A 10,767-nucleotide genomic window follows, 5' to 3' on the forward strand; every position below is an offset into this window, starting at 1 on the left:
ACCGACAAAGGTGGATAAAGGCAACGCAAAAGAAACAAAAACATCCTGACATTTGAGTTCTTTTCAGCCCACGCAGGTTTTCGACGCGCTGCTCAGCTCAGGTGGTGAATTCAACTAGAATTAGATCAGTATCCTATCCTGAAATCAGTGAAATCCCAGCTTGAGCTGCACATTTTCTGAAGCTCTTGCAACTCAGCCGGCCAGGTTGTATTTTGATCTTGGAAAACGCATTTCGACCAACAAACTCGCAATGCTAGGCGTAAGAAAAATTCCTATGCTTGAAAATTTTCAAGTGTATTAATATTAATTTTCTTGGTTTCGTAGCCGCCTGTTGAACCGATGCAGGTTGACATTCAGCCTGAAAATAACGAAAACACTGAAGATGAGACGGAACCATTCATCGTGGAAAACCCGACTCTGGTTAGTTAAAATTTTGTCATTTTGTCTCACTGAACAAAAAAGGTACAACGTTTTGCTAATATATTTTTTGACAGGATCTTGAGTCGTACGCAGCCAATTATTCAGGACTTGCCAAGCTCCACAGGCTGATTTTCATTGCCGACCACTGTCCTTCGCTGAAAGTCGAGGCCTTGAAAATGGCCATCTCTCACGTGAACACAACATACAACGTGAGCTTGTACCAAGCTTTGCATCGAAAGCTCATGGTTGCTCTGGGGTATTATTAAATCTTCAACCTGTAGACTTTGTTTAATCTAATTTCTTGCAGAGGAGCTGCTCGCCTCCCTGACGTAGCAGGTGGTGGTAGCAGCAAAGATTTTCCACCCATTGATAATCAATGGATTGAAGTTAGGTCAAAAAAAGCTGCGTTGAAGGTAAACCAACTAAAATCCAACAATAAATTCATATTGTGTTGTTTAATTAGTTGGAGAAACTGGATACTGATCTCAAGAACTACAAGAGCAATTCCATTAAGGAGAGCATCAGACGTGGACACGATGATCTTGGCGATCACTACCTAGATTGTGGAGACCTAAGCAATGCGCTGAAGTGCTATTCCAAGGCCCGTGATTACTGCACAAGTGGAAAGCACGTTGTCCAAATGTGCTTGAACGTCATCAAGGTTTGCCTCCTAATGATTTTAATTATTCAATTTTAAAAAAATGGTGTGGAAACTTGTCGGACGTGAGACTCATCAAGACTGGTTGAGACCCACTGATACCAATGGTCTCAACTGGTCTCGATGGTTCTCACGTCCGACAAGGAATGTTCAATATATTTTATTTTTTCATCAATAAAATGCCAACAGGTTAGCATTTACCTGCAGAACTGGGCCCATGTTGTAAGCTATGTGAGCAAGGCAGAGACAACCCCTGACTTCTCAGAGGTATGTTTGATTTTTCAAAATATGAATTTGGTAAATTCGGTTTTAAAGGGCAAGGAAAGCAACCAGACTGTGCTGACAAAGTTGAGATGTTCATCTGGTTTAGCTGAGCTGGCAGGCAGGAAGTACAAGTCTGCAGCCAGACATTTTCTCCAGGCCAACTTCGATCATTGTGATTTTCCTGAAATTTTGTCCCCAAGCAATGTTGCTGTTTATGGTGGCCTCTGCGCCCTGGCAACCTTTGACAGGCAGGAACTACAGAAGAATGTCATCTTCAGCAGGCAAGAATTTCAAAACTTGATCTTTGCTGAGATTTTTTGTTATAATTGTGTTCATTTCAGTTCTTTTAAACTCTTTCTTGAGTTGGAGCCTCAGTTACGAGATATCATTTTCAAATTCTATCAATCTAAATATGCTTCTTGTCTCCAACTGCTGGATGAAATCAAGGTAGAAATTTGTTATTTCTAATGTGCAAATAAAACCATTCATATCGAATTTCAGGATAACTTGTTGCTGGACATGTACATTGCTCCACACGTCAATACTCTGTACAGCCAGATCAGGAACAGAGCTCTGATTCAGTACTTCAGCCCCTATATGTCGGCCGACATGAGAAGGATGGCCGAGGCTTTCAACACGACTGTTCCGGCTCTGGAAGACGAGCTGATGCAGCTGATTCTCGATGGTCAGATCCAAGCTCGAATTGACTCCCACAATAAGGTTGGTTGTTTATTTTGAGATTGGATAAATAAATAAATATGAAATCCATAAGGTGCTGTTCGCCAAAGATGTGGATCAACGTTGCACTACGTTTGAGCGGTCGTTGACTATTGGCCAAGAGTACCAGAGGAGGACCCGGATGCTCATTCTGCGCTCTGTCATGTTGCGACACAACATTCACGTCAAGGTGCGCAGCAAATCGGGAGCCACTGTTGGTAGGCCAGGCCTGGATATTGCTTAGCTTAGTGTTTTTGTTGGCATGTGGCCCCACAAATAAGGTATGAGACTAAGAATAATAACAAATTCACACTTTAACCTCAACTTCACAAGAAGAAATTTTCACGCTTTTAATTTTTTTTTTTTTGGTTACTCCTTTGCTTTTGTGTTGCTTAATTTCTGATAACTTATCTCAGTCGCGCGTGGAATTTGCTTATGTTTGCAATGCATATAACTGCGGTTTGCAACGATCTTTATGTTGCTTTTGCTTACAACTTGAAATTTTCTTTATTCCTAATATTTTGGGGCTTTTTAGAGCCCACAGAGGGATTTGAACCAGGGGAATGAGATGCTCTCCACCTCAGGAAATATGGTCAACATACGGCCGCCTGTTCACCAAAACTTTTCAGATAAGCTTTAAAGGATTTCCCGGAATTTTCCATGTCAACGTGTAATGAAGTGTATGTCAGAAAAATGATATAATAATAAAAGACATCACTAGATCTTGAATGAAATTTATCTTTATTTATAAACATTAAGACATAATTTGGCTAAATTCTTTATATACAGAAATTTACTCCAGCATAAATAGTGCAAAATGATGTTAAATAATTTAAAAAAAAAACTGTTTTATTATAAAAATTACAATTACTAGGCCTTTACCGCAAATTTGTGGACTATATAAAGAACCGCAAATAGCACGTTTTCTTCTTCTTAATTAATAAATAAATTTAAGCGTATTTTCTTAGTTAGACCTATAGATTATAAAAATATTTAAATTACCCAGACAACAATAATTGCAATAAGTAGCAAAATAATGATGACCCAGTATCCTAAATAAAAAAGGATGAGAAAAATTTGTACCACTTCTGTGTAACTTACCACAGGTAGCATCTTTCCTGTCGATTATCGCAACATGACGAGTTTCTGTCACTAAATTGGTATCTGTGCTGTCGATTCTCACAGCCAGGTCATCCAAAATTTCTGAAAAATAGTATATTAATTTTGATCATAATTCTTAACACATATATTTTAAAAATTCACCGTTCTGGGTTTCAACCTCGCCTCCTATAGTTTCAGCTATTTGCTTTTGACGAGATACAATTTTTGACAAAGCCTCCAGTCCTTTATCTTGTTCTGGTAAGGATATATAAAAAGTGAAGAAATTTTGATAGTCTATATTTTAGTTTTACCTTCTTCCAAGGTCTTCATCTGACCCTTTATCTCTATGGCCCCGGAAGCTTCACCAAAAGGTCTTTGAATAGAGGAACTTTGTTCTGCATATTCAGGAATTCTTGGATGGTTCACTCTGAGAAAAATAATTAAAAAAAAATTAATACATATTAAAGAAAATAAAGTAAGATTAATAAATACCTGTCTTCAAATTGATTTTGGAGTCTAACTAGTCGACTTTTCAAAGTCTCGACCTCTCGCATTCTCCTCTCCCTCTCTTCTCCAGTACTTCAATTGTAAAATAATTCATTAAATCTATTTATGTAAACGGGGCTCTCAAATTAGTACATAAGCCTAGGCAATGGACCATTTTCCAGCTGCTGAATCTGCACAGAAAATTGCTTCAGCCGGACTCGGATGTTGGTCGACAGTCTTGCATAGTTATCTGTTGTCCTATTCGGCTCTCTGCTTCTGGTAGACAAAAACTCCGTAATCTCATATGAAAGATTTTCGCATCCCCGGAGCTCTGATTGCCTGAAATATTTATGTTTTGAATCATAAAAAAATTAATTATGGCTTGGCGACTATATTTAAAGTTAGAGTTTATTCTCGTTATACGCACAAAATTTGGAATCAAAAATTAATTTTCATATATCTACATGAAAAAAAAAACAGAAAAAAATATTGGTTAATTTTGTGTTTTTACAAATCCAGTGTTCAATGTTTTTTAATTTTCCTTACCAAGGATCTGAATCAACGTCAATAAGTGCCATTGCACATAAAAGTACTTATAAAAATCAAGCAATTATTTCCACTTGATGAAAAATATTTGCGAACCAAGAGAAATTATATTTTGCTCTGACACAAAAATATTTATATAATTTTCACTCTCTTCATTCGCCTCTTGTTTCATGTGACTTTTCGGTAGTGGGGAGATGGATCAGATGGATGAGCCACCTTGCGGATTCCGCCGACTCGAATTTATGCACAATGTCTCAATTTCCCCTCCAAGAAGTGATTGTTCGCTTACCCCCTTCTTGGATTACGAAGGACGACATTGGTCAGAACTCCCCTCTCTGGCTTTTGGTCACGTAAAAATATTCTCACGTTCTCCGTCGTAAACAACAAACCCCAAAGAGAGGCGTGTCTGTTCTGTTTTCCTTTTATGTGGTCATTTAGGCCAGATTAGGAGTGTTCACGCAAAAGATTCTGTCATATTATTAGTTGCCGACTTTGTCCATTTTCTAATCCAATAGTTTTTCTTCTGTCTGCTGCGTAAGAAACTGCCTGAAAATTTGAAAGTTGATTCATTTCGTTATAAAAGTCTGAGATAAAATCTCATATAATAAAAATGTATGCATGTATTAATGGGAGCATTGCGTGAAGTTTTTGTTAAAAATTTTACCAACACCCTCATTGATTTTTTTAACTGTATTCGGCTTGATATTTATGTGTTGGATTTTAATTTCCAGAGGCAATGATAAAATTTTCTGGCCTGGAAAATGGCAGCTTCGAAGCAAAATGTCTCGGAATTGATTCAGTCGGCTTTTCCACCTATGATCGCTGCCCTTGTTACTCCCTTGGCAGAAGATGCTTGCAGGAAAAACAACCTGAATTTTGTGGAGATGCTGCAGCCGTTTTGTTCACTACCAAATGATGGTTTGCAACATTTATTTTTTTCTTAATTTATAAAATGAAGACCATTATTTATTTGCAGCCCACATTCGTGATCCGTCGGGGTTGGTCCTATCCATCAGACCTGGCTTGAGAGTAAGCCTTCAATATGCCACCTGGGAACCTCCAGCGCCTCCTCAGGCACGCAAGTGGCTCAATGAAGCAGCTAGTCTACCTGCAAATCCATCAGATTCACTCGCCGTCGAAGTTGGTATGATAATGCCCATTTATTTTTACTCAAAATCAGCATGTTTAATGTTTTACTGAAGGTGGACGTCAAGTGGAGATGCCGTCAAAAACTCCATGGTTTGAGGCGTGGCGGAACGTTTTCCTACAAGTCCAGTATCCTTCGGACCACGAATTTTTAAAGCACTATTTGGCCTGTGTGATTGTGGTCAGCTCCGAGGACCCTGATCCAGTGGCCTCTGTTCAATCTCTTTGGTCGGCTTGCTGTGCTAATGTAGGGAGCAATCCCAACCAGTTGCCAAAATGGTTCTTCAGCCCTGCTCTTCAATATCACGTTCTTTTGCACGATGCTTCGTCTCCAAATGCTGACACTTCAAGGTCATCATCTTATCTTTTTTTAATGATTTGTTAAAATTTAAAGTTGCTGGGATTAAATTATACATATTTTGAGGGGAAAAATGATGCATTTGGCAAAATTTTTATTCTGTTTAATTTTGTTCAGAGCTGAGCAGCAGTTTGCTAGACTGAAAGCTCAGTTTGGAGAGTCGTATTGCACATTACTGCCAATTAACACGGAGTCCAACTTATCAGAGGGTGCCAGCCCCCCTGCGGATCCCTGGGTACAATATTTGATGGCATCTGCGAGTCGTCCTCAAGTAATGCAAAAGCAAAACAATACAAAAAGAAATAAGCCATCAATTATTCACAATTTTGCAGCCTGCTGGTGCACTAAATAGTCCTGGGGCAAAAACACCAAACGCTTTAGAAGAAGCACAAGAAGTAAGGGAAGAAACCATTCCCCATCCGCTGAGCCCAGATGCACCTGGAGTAATTTTCTACTTAATTAACTGATGCTAGAAGTTTAAATCTCCTTTTTAATTTAGTCTCCAGGATTTGCCCCAATAATAAGGGATATTTCATCTTTGACTGGACAGGAAGTTGTCCCTGGTTGCAGAGGAAAGTATCTGAGTGCTGAGGACAGAGAGAAACTTCGGCAGCTCATCCCTGAATTTGCAGTCAAAGTTCTTCTACCATATGCTGAAAAGCAAATTCACACTTTGACCGAATTGGTAATAGCCCGCAAGGGACTCAGTCGGTCCCTTTTCTCAGCAACAAAACGATGGTTTGGCTCAAGTAGCAAGCCAGGGTCAACGGCCTCGTCACCTCAGTCAAGTCCAGCTTCCCAAGGGTATGTTTTTCCAAATTTTAGTTTCATATAAAATTCATATGTTTATTTACTAGCTACTCTGCCGACTCAGCAGAACGTGGTTTGCGGAGACTCGGCGACTTGAGTTTTCTCCTTGGACTGCCGCAACTCTCATTTCCAGCATATCATGCATTGAAACGAGACCTGGCTGCAGACCAGGCTTGGCTCATGCTAGCAGGTGCTCTTGAAATGGCCGCACTGAGCGCCTTTCTTTTGACTGAACAACCCCCGACTTCCCCCAAAAGAGCCCAGGAGTACATGGAAGAAGCAATTAACACTTATCTGAATTTATGCAAGTGAGGCACATACTTGATTTTAATTTAATCATATCATATTATATTTTGTTTTTCAAAGACTACCACAATTTGCAACAAGAGCGGCTTTATTGAGCTCAGAAATTCTCAAATCCAGAGGACTCATGGGCGAAGCAGCTCAGCAGCTTATTCGGCTGACGAGTGAAGATTCTGATCTGAGAAGTGCACTTCTTTTGGAACAAGTAAACAGTCCAATGACCTTTGTTCTTTGCTAAATTTTACATTTTTGTGATAGGCTGCATACTGCTTTCTTGGCACTCATAAAGTTCAAAAGCTTGGAAGGAAATACGGATTTCATATGGTGCTAGCAGGGCATAGATTCAATAAGGCAGGACTTCGTCCACATGCCCTCCGCTGCTACCTGCAAGCTTTGCAGGTGGGGTTACATAGACAATCCAACATTGTTTTTAATAATGGAGTGATTTTTTTAAGATTTTTGAAGGAAAGCACTGGGGCTTAGCAGAAGATCACATTTTGTTCACCGTAGGAAGGCAGTCGGCTTTTTTGAGAAAACTCCCAGAGGCTAGAGATTCGTTTGCAAAACTTCTTTGTTCCGGTAGTCAACAGGCCTCGTCCCAGCAGTCGGTTTTCTTAAGAGAATATCTTCAAACCCTGCAGGTAAAATTTTTAAGGCAATTTTTAGTCATTAATAATTACAAACTATTCACATATTCCATAGGGCATACTTGAAGGTGGTTCAGAGAATGGAATACCTATCATGCCAATTCCGTACGTAGACTGCAAAAATATACAAACACTGTTGGGTATTCCTTCAGAAGTTCAGTCTCAAGGTGACGTTGTTTACGTATCTGGCACCTCTTTTGAAACAAAACTCGACGGGGAAGAGAAGGCTGTGTAAGATATTCATCAAAGATTACACAGATTTTATTTTAATAAAACAAATTTTGATTGTTCCAGGTGGGATAAGTTGGAGGAACAGCTTTTGACTGAGGCTCACGGGCAGACTCCCATGGTTTTCAAACCGTTGCTCCAACTTTTCACTCCAAAGACAAATAATTCAAGCAAGCCTAATGCAGTAATAAATGGTTCGTTTTGTTGTAATTTTCAATTACCCCAAAAACTTAACATTACGCATTTTTTATAGAACAATTGACTGTCCAGCTGACTGTAAAAAATCCCCTGCAAATTCCTCTTGTTTTTACAAGTATTCGCCTTCTCTGGAACTTCACTCCTGAAGGCTCAGATTCTGTGATTACAAATGAAAATGGCGCTGGACAGGATGCCATCGACACGCAGCTCATGCACCTGTTGACCCTGGCTGCAGGTGCCAGCCAGAAAATTGCGCTCGGGTTGATTCCGAGGCAGACGGGGGAGGTGAACATAATTGCGGTAGCCTTCGAGTTATGTGGGCCAGCGCCTGTCAGCGCTGACCAACAGCCTATAGCTGTAACTGGTATGCCCTATTTTTTTTATTAGTTTTAATGAAATAATAACTTTCTTATTTCAATAAACTCATTCAGGCAAATTACCTTTGAGTGTGCGAGGCCCTCGATTGAAAGGCAAAGAAGATGGTTTTGCTCCGGACTACAGACTTACTGTTGTGATCAAACCACCCCTGCCTTTGCTCCAGGTAATTATATTTAAGAATCTGATGATCGATTCCAATACGATAAAAAAAAAACAGGCAAGATTGGAGGGTCTAGGAAACAAAATGATGTGTGGTGAGACAAGGAGAATAGGTGCTCTGCTGCGAAACGCTGGTCCACTGCCTTTGAAAAATTTATTTGTAAGCATTTCTCCATCAGACGTTGATTGCTTAGCTTTGCCTGTCGGCAGTAAGCCTCCGCAGTCACCTCTGAGCAACCTTGGTCCTCCACAACAAGGTTACAGGTATTAAGCCATTTTGTTAAGTAGACCAGATGATCAATACAATCATATTATCAGAGTTGGTTCCCTGACGGTATCAGCCGAGTCCAAAGTCTTAAAAATCCCTTTGCCGGGAGAAGTGTTGGGATCAAATCAAGAGGCCAGTATTGACCTGTGGATCAAAGCGCCGATGAAACAAGGCTCTCTCAAGCTTCATCTCATGATGTTTTATGAAGGAGTTGAAGACAAAAGGTTTGTGTATGAAAAAAATTAAAATTGTAAATTTTAACATTTTTTTTAAATAGGTATAGAACACTGCAACACTCGTGGAGAGTGGCGCTAAGCAATCCCGTCTCAATTACTGCTCAGGTTATCAGAAGTTCATGTCCAAGTATCAATGGAAAGCAAGCTACAACAGAATCCTTAAATTTAGCTCTTCAAATTTTACACGTACCAAATTCTGTGAGTATTTTTGCATTTTTCACGGAACTTTTTCACTGACATGTTTTATCTTTAGGAGCCACAGAATGAAAGTGATGAGACAAAGGACTCTCTCTCAATTCAACAAATTGCAATAGTTAGCAAACATTGGCATTTAGCGCAGTTGGTCATATCACCTAAAGGTACTTACTGAAATTTTTTAGTTTCAGAAATTTGTTTATTGGGTTCAAAACTGAGGGCAACTATGCCCCATACATGAACTCATCCATAATAATGACTAAATAAAAAAATTTTTTATTGTTCATCTAACACAAATTTGATTTCAGATTGCAAGCTGAAGCCAAAAGAGGCATGTCATTTGCTCTTTAAGATTCTGCGCTCTATGGATAAATGTAATTTTTTCATTACACTTCAATGATATTTTTCGGTTTTTCATTAACTTTGAAAACCCTGCAAAACATAAGCAGTTTTTTAAATGATTGATCAAATTTCTAGGTGCTGCAGATAAGTATATTTATTCCCACTCAGGTGTTGGATCTAGTCTTAACAGCCAGCTTACATCGTGGCCTATGCTGAACTTCTTAATTAAAGAATTTTTATCTACAAAGACAAATAATGCCAATTCCATATTAGACATCACCCTGCTATTAAAATGGAGGGTCAGTTAATCAATATTTCCCAAAATAAAATAAAGCAATTGTATTTGACCTCAGGTATTCACTGGTAAAGAGATTCACGAAGGTCAGCATCAGCTCTCTCTTGTTAATTTGGGAACAACAAGAATGGCACCACAGCTAGAAGATGTTCCACTCCCTGGTAATTTTCTAGATTAGTTGCCAATTATTAAGTAACTTTTCAATAAAATATTTCTCTCAGCTTTAAGGCCACCCCCTGAAATATCACCTGAACTTGCAACTGCGCAAAGTTTGGTTACTTACAGTTTACAACATGCAACTTTTATGATGCATGACTTTAAAGAAGAAAGGTACGATTTTAAGAATCAATAAGAGTTGCTTTTTATTATGCTGTTGTTGCAGTTTTTGCATTGTGCCTGTGAAAGTTCATCTGCAGAATTGCTCAGACTCAAGTTTGCGTGTGATAGTAAGCGCTAATGAGACCCCTAGGTAAATATATAAAAAAAAAATTGTTAACTTGTGTTAATAATTCAAACGTTTAAAAAGTGGAGGCATCTTGAGAAGTACGCAGTTGTATTCTCCTCTGGCAAGCGCAGTGATGTGTTTCATTGGTCCATCCCGAAAAGTCATTACTTTAGCCCCGAGAGCTTCGGACAGTGTTTGCCTGAAGGCTGGTATACCAAGACCAGGCACCTATGATGTTTCGAGACGGCTTGCGGTGATATGCGGAGAACTTGGTAAAAAGGAAACCTCATTGCAGACGTGGAAGTGCCCATCTCCACTTATTGTCAGTCAAAAATCTTGAAACATTCCCTTGTGTCATTAACAACGTTCAATTGTTAGAAAAAAATGATTTTTTTTTCAACAGAATCCCTCTGCCTCATTAAGTGTATTTCACTGTAGAGTGGCAAAATTAATTTTGACTCTAAATTTGGTTATTAATTTTCAAATTATGCCAATCAAGATGAAGATTTCTATAGAAAAAAATTAGCTAAATAAGGACTATAGGGATAATATTTATTGACAGCCAGA

General features: G+C 39.0%; 3 protein-coding genes across 5 annotated transcripts; 2 read left to right on the plus strand and 1 right to left on the minus strand.

Annotated features, from left to right (window-relative positions):
- Nucleotides 1-16: 16 nt before the first annotated feature.
- LOC132197224 (COP9 signalosome complex subunit 1) lies at nucleotides 17-2,787 on the plus strand. Of its 2 annotated transcripts, XM_059620370.1 has the most exons (11): nucleotides 17-259; nucleotides 325-420; nucleotides 495-676; nucleotides 728-833; nucleotides 884-1,081; nucleotides 1,268-1,345; nucleotides 1,394-1,623; nucleotides 1,684-1,789; nucleotides 1,844-2,062; nucleotides 2,115-2,249; nucleotides 2,595-2,786. In XM_059620370.1, the coding sequence occupies exons 1-11, from the start codon at nucleotides 251-253 to the stop codon at nucleotides 2,697-2,699; spliced, it is 1,464 nt and encodes a 487-aa protein (XP_059476353.1). In that variant the 5' UTR covers nucleotides 17-250; the 3' UTR covers nucleotides 2,700-2,786. The 2 variants fall into 2 exon arrangements, with proteins under 2 accessions (XP_059476353.1, XP_059476352.1); XM_059620369.1 differs by having other exon boundaries at nucleotides 1,268-1,623; nucleotides 2,595-2,787.
- On the minus strand, nucleotides 2,778-4,376 carry LOC132197225 (syntaxin-8). Its single transcript, XM_059620371.1, has 7 exons — nucleotides 4,193-4,376; nucleotides 3,800-3,985; nucleotides 3,653-3,739; nucleotides 3,472-3,587; nucleotides 3,323-3,415; nucleotides 3,161-3,262; nucleotides 2,778-3,111 (listed from the first exon to the last, which is right to left on the minus strand). Exons 1-7 carry the CDS (start codon nucleotides 4,222-4,224, stop codon nucleotides 3,053-3,055), a joined length of 675 nt encoding a protein of 224 aa, XP_059476354.1. The 5' UTR covers nucleotides 4,225-4,376; the 3' UTR covers nucleotides 2,778-3,052.
- Nucleotides 4,377-4,566: 190 nt separating this feature from the next.
- LOC132197222 (trafficking protein particle complex subunit 8) lies at nucleotides 4,567-10,599 on the plus strand. 2 transcript variants are annotated; one of them, XM_059620360.1, is made up of 25 exons: nucleotides 4,567-4,726; nucleotides 4,924-5,110; nucleotides 5,169-5,336; nucleotides 5,395-5,689; nucleotides 5,814-5,967; nucleotides 6,029-6,139; nucleotides 6,196-6,500; nucleotides 6,554-6,814; nucleotides 6,873-7,014; nucleotides 7,068-7,208; nucleotides 7,265-7,450; nucleotides 7,512-7,687; nucleotides 7,751-7,878; nucleotides 7,938-8,246; nucleotides 8,314-8,423; nucleotides 8,478-8,683; nucleotides 8,738-8,911; nucleotides 8,965-9,121; nucleotides 9,177-9,282; nucleotides 9,427-9,492; nucleotides 9,596-9,759; nucleotides 9,814-9,916; nucleotides 9,977-10,085; nucleotides 10,138-10,224; nucleotides 10,282-10,598. In XM_059620360.1, exons 2-25 carry the CDS (start codon nucleotides 4,954-4,956, stop codon nucleotides 10,538-10,540), a joined length of 4,074 nt encoding a protein of 1,357 aa, XP_059476343.1. In that variant the 5' UTR covers nucleotides 4,567-4,726; nucleotides 4,924-4,953; the 3' UTR covers nucleotides 10,541-10,598. The 2 variants fall into 2 exon arrangements, with proteins under 2 accessions (XP_059476343.1, XP_059476344.1); XM_059620361.1 differs by having other exon boundaries at nucleotides 4,659-4,804; nucleotides 10,282-10,599.
- The last annotated feature ends 168 nt before the right edge of the window (nucleotides 10,600-10,767 follow it).

This window comes from Neocloeon triangulifer, unplaced genomic scaffold (genome assembly GCF_031216515.1).
Source record: "Neocloeon triangulifer isolate White Clay Creek 2 clone unplaced genomic scaffold, ASM3121651v1 ptg000012l, whole genome shotgun sequence".
NCBI classification, from domain to species: domain Eukaryota; kingdom Metazoa; phylum Arthropoda; class Insecta; order Ephemeroptera; family Baetidae; genus Neocloeon; species Neocloeon triangulifer.

Coding starts and splice junctions, on each gene's coding strand:
- LOC132197224 (XM_059620369.1), top strand. Junction 1,624..1,683: donor AAGAATGTCATCTTCAGCAG/GCAAGAATTTCA, acceptor TGTTCATTTCAG/TTCTTTTAAACTCTTTCTTG. Junction 1,790..1,843: donor AACTGCTGGATGAAATCAAG/GTAGAAATTTGT, acceptor ATCGAATTTCAG/GATAACTTGTTGCTGGACAT.
- LOC132197225 (XM_059620371.1), bottom strand. CDS start 4,224: ATGGCACTTATTGACGTTGATTCAGATCCTTG. Junction 3,986..4,192: donor GACGTTGATTCAGATCCTTG/GTAAGGAAAATT, acceptor TAAATATTTCAG/GCAATCAGAGCTCCGGGGAT. Junction 3,416..3,471: donor GATGAAGACCTTGGAAGAAG/GTAAAACTAAAA, acceptor TATCCTTACCAG/AACAAGATAAAGGACTGGAG.
- LOC132197222 (XM_059620360.1), top strand. CDS start 4,954: ATGGCAGCTTCGAAGCAAAATGTCTCGGAATTGATTCAGTCGGCTTTT. Junction 5,968..6,028: donor CATCTGCGAGTCGTCCTCAA/GTAATGCAAAAG, acceptor ACAATTTTGCAG/CCTGCTGGTGCACTAAATAG. Junction 7,879..7,937: donor GCCTAATGCAGTAATAAATG/GTTCGTTTTGTT, acceptor CATTTTTTATAG/AACAATTGACTGTCCAGCTG.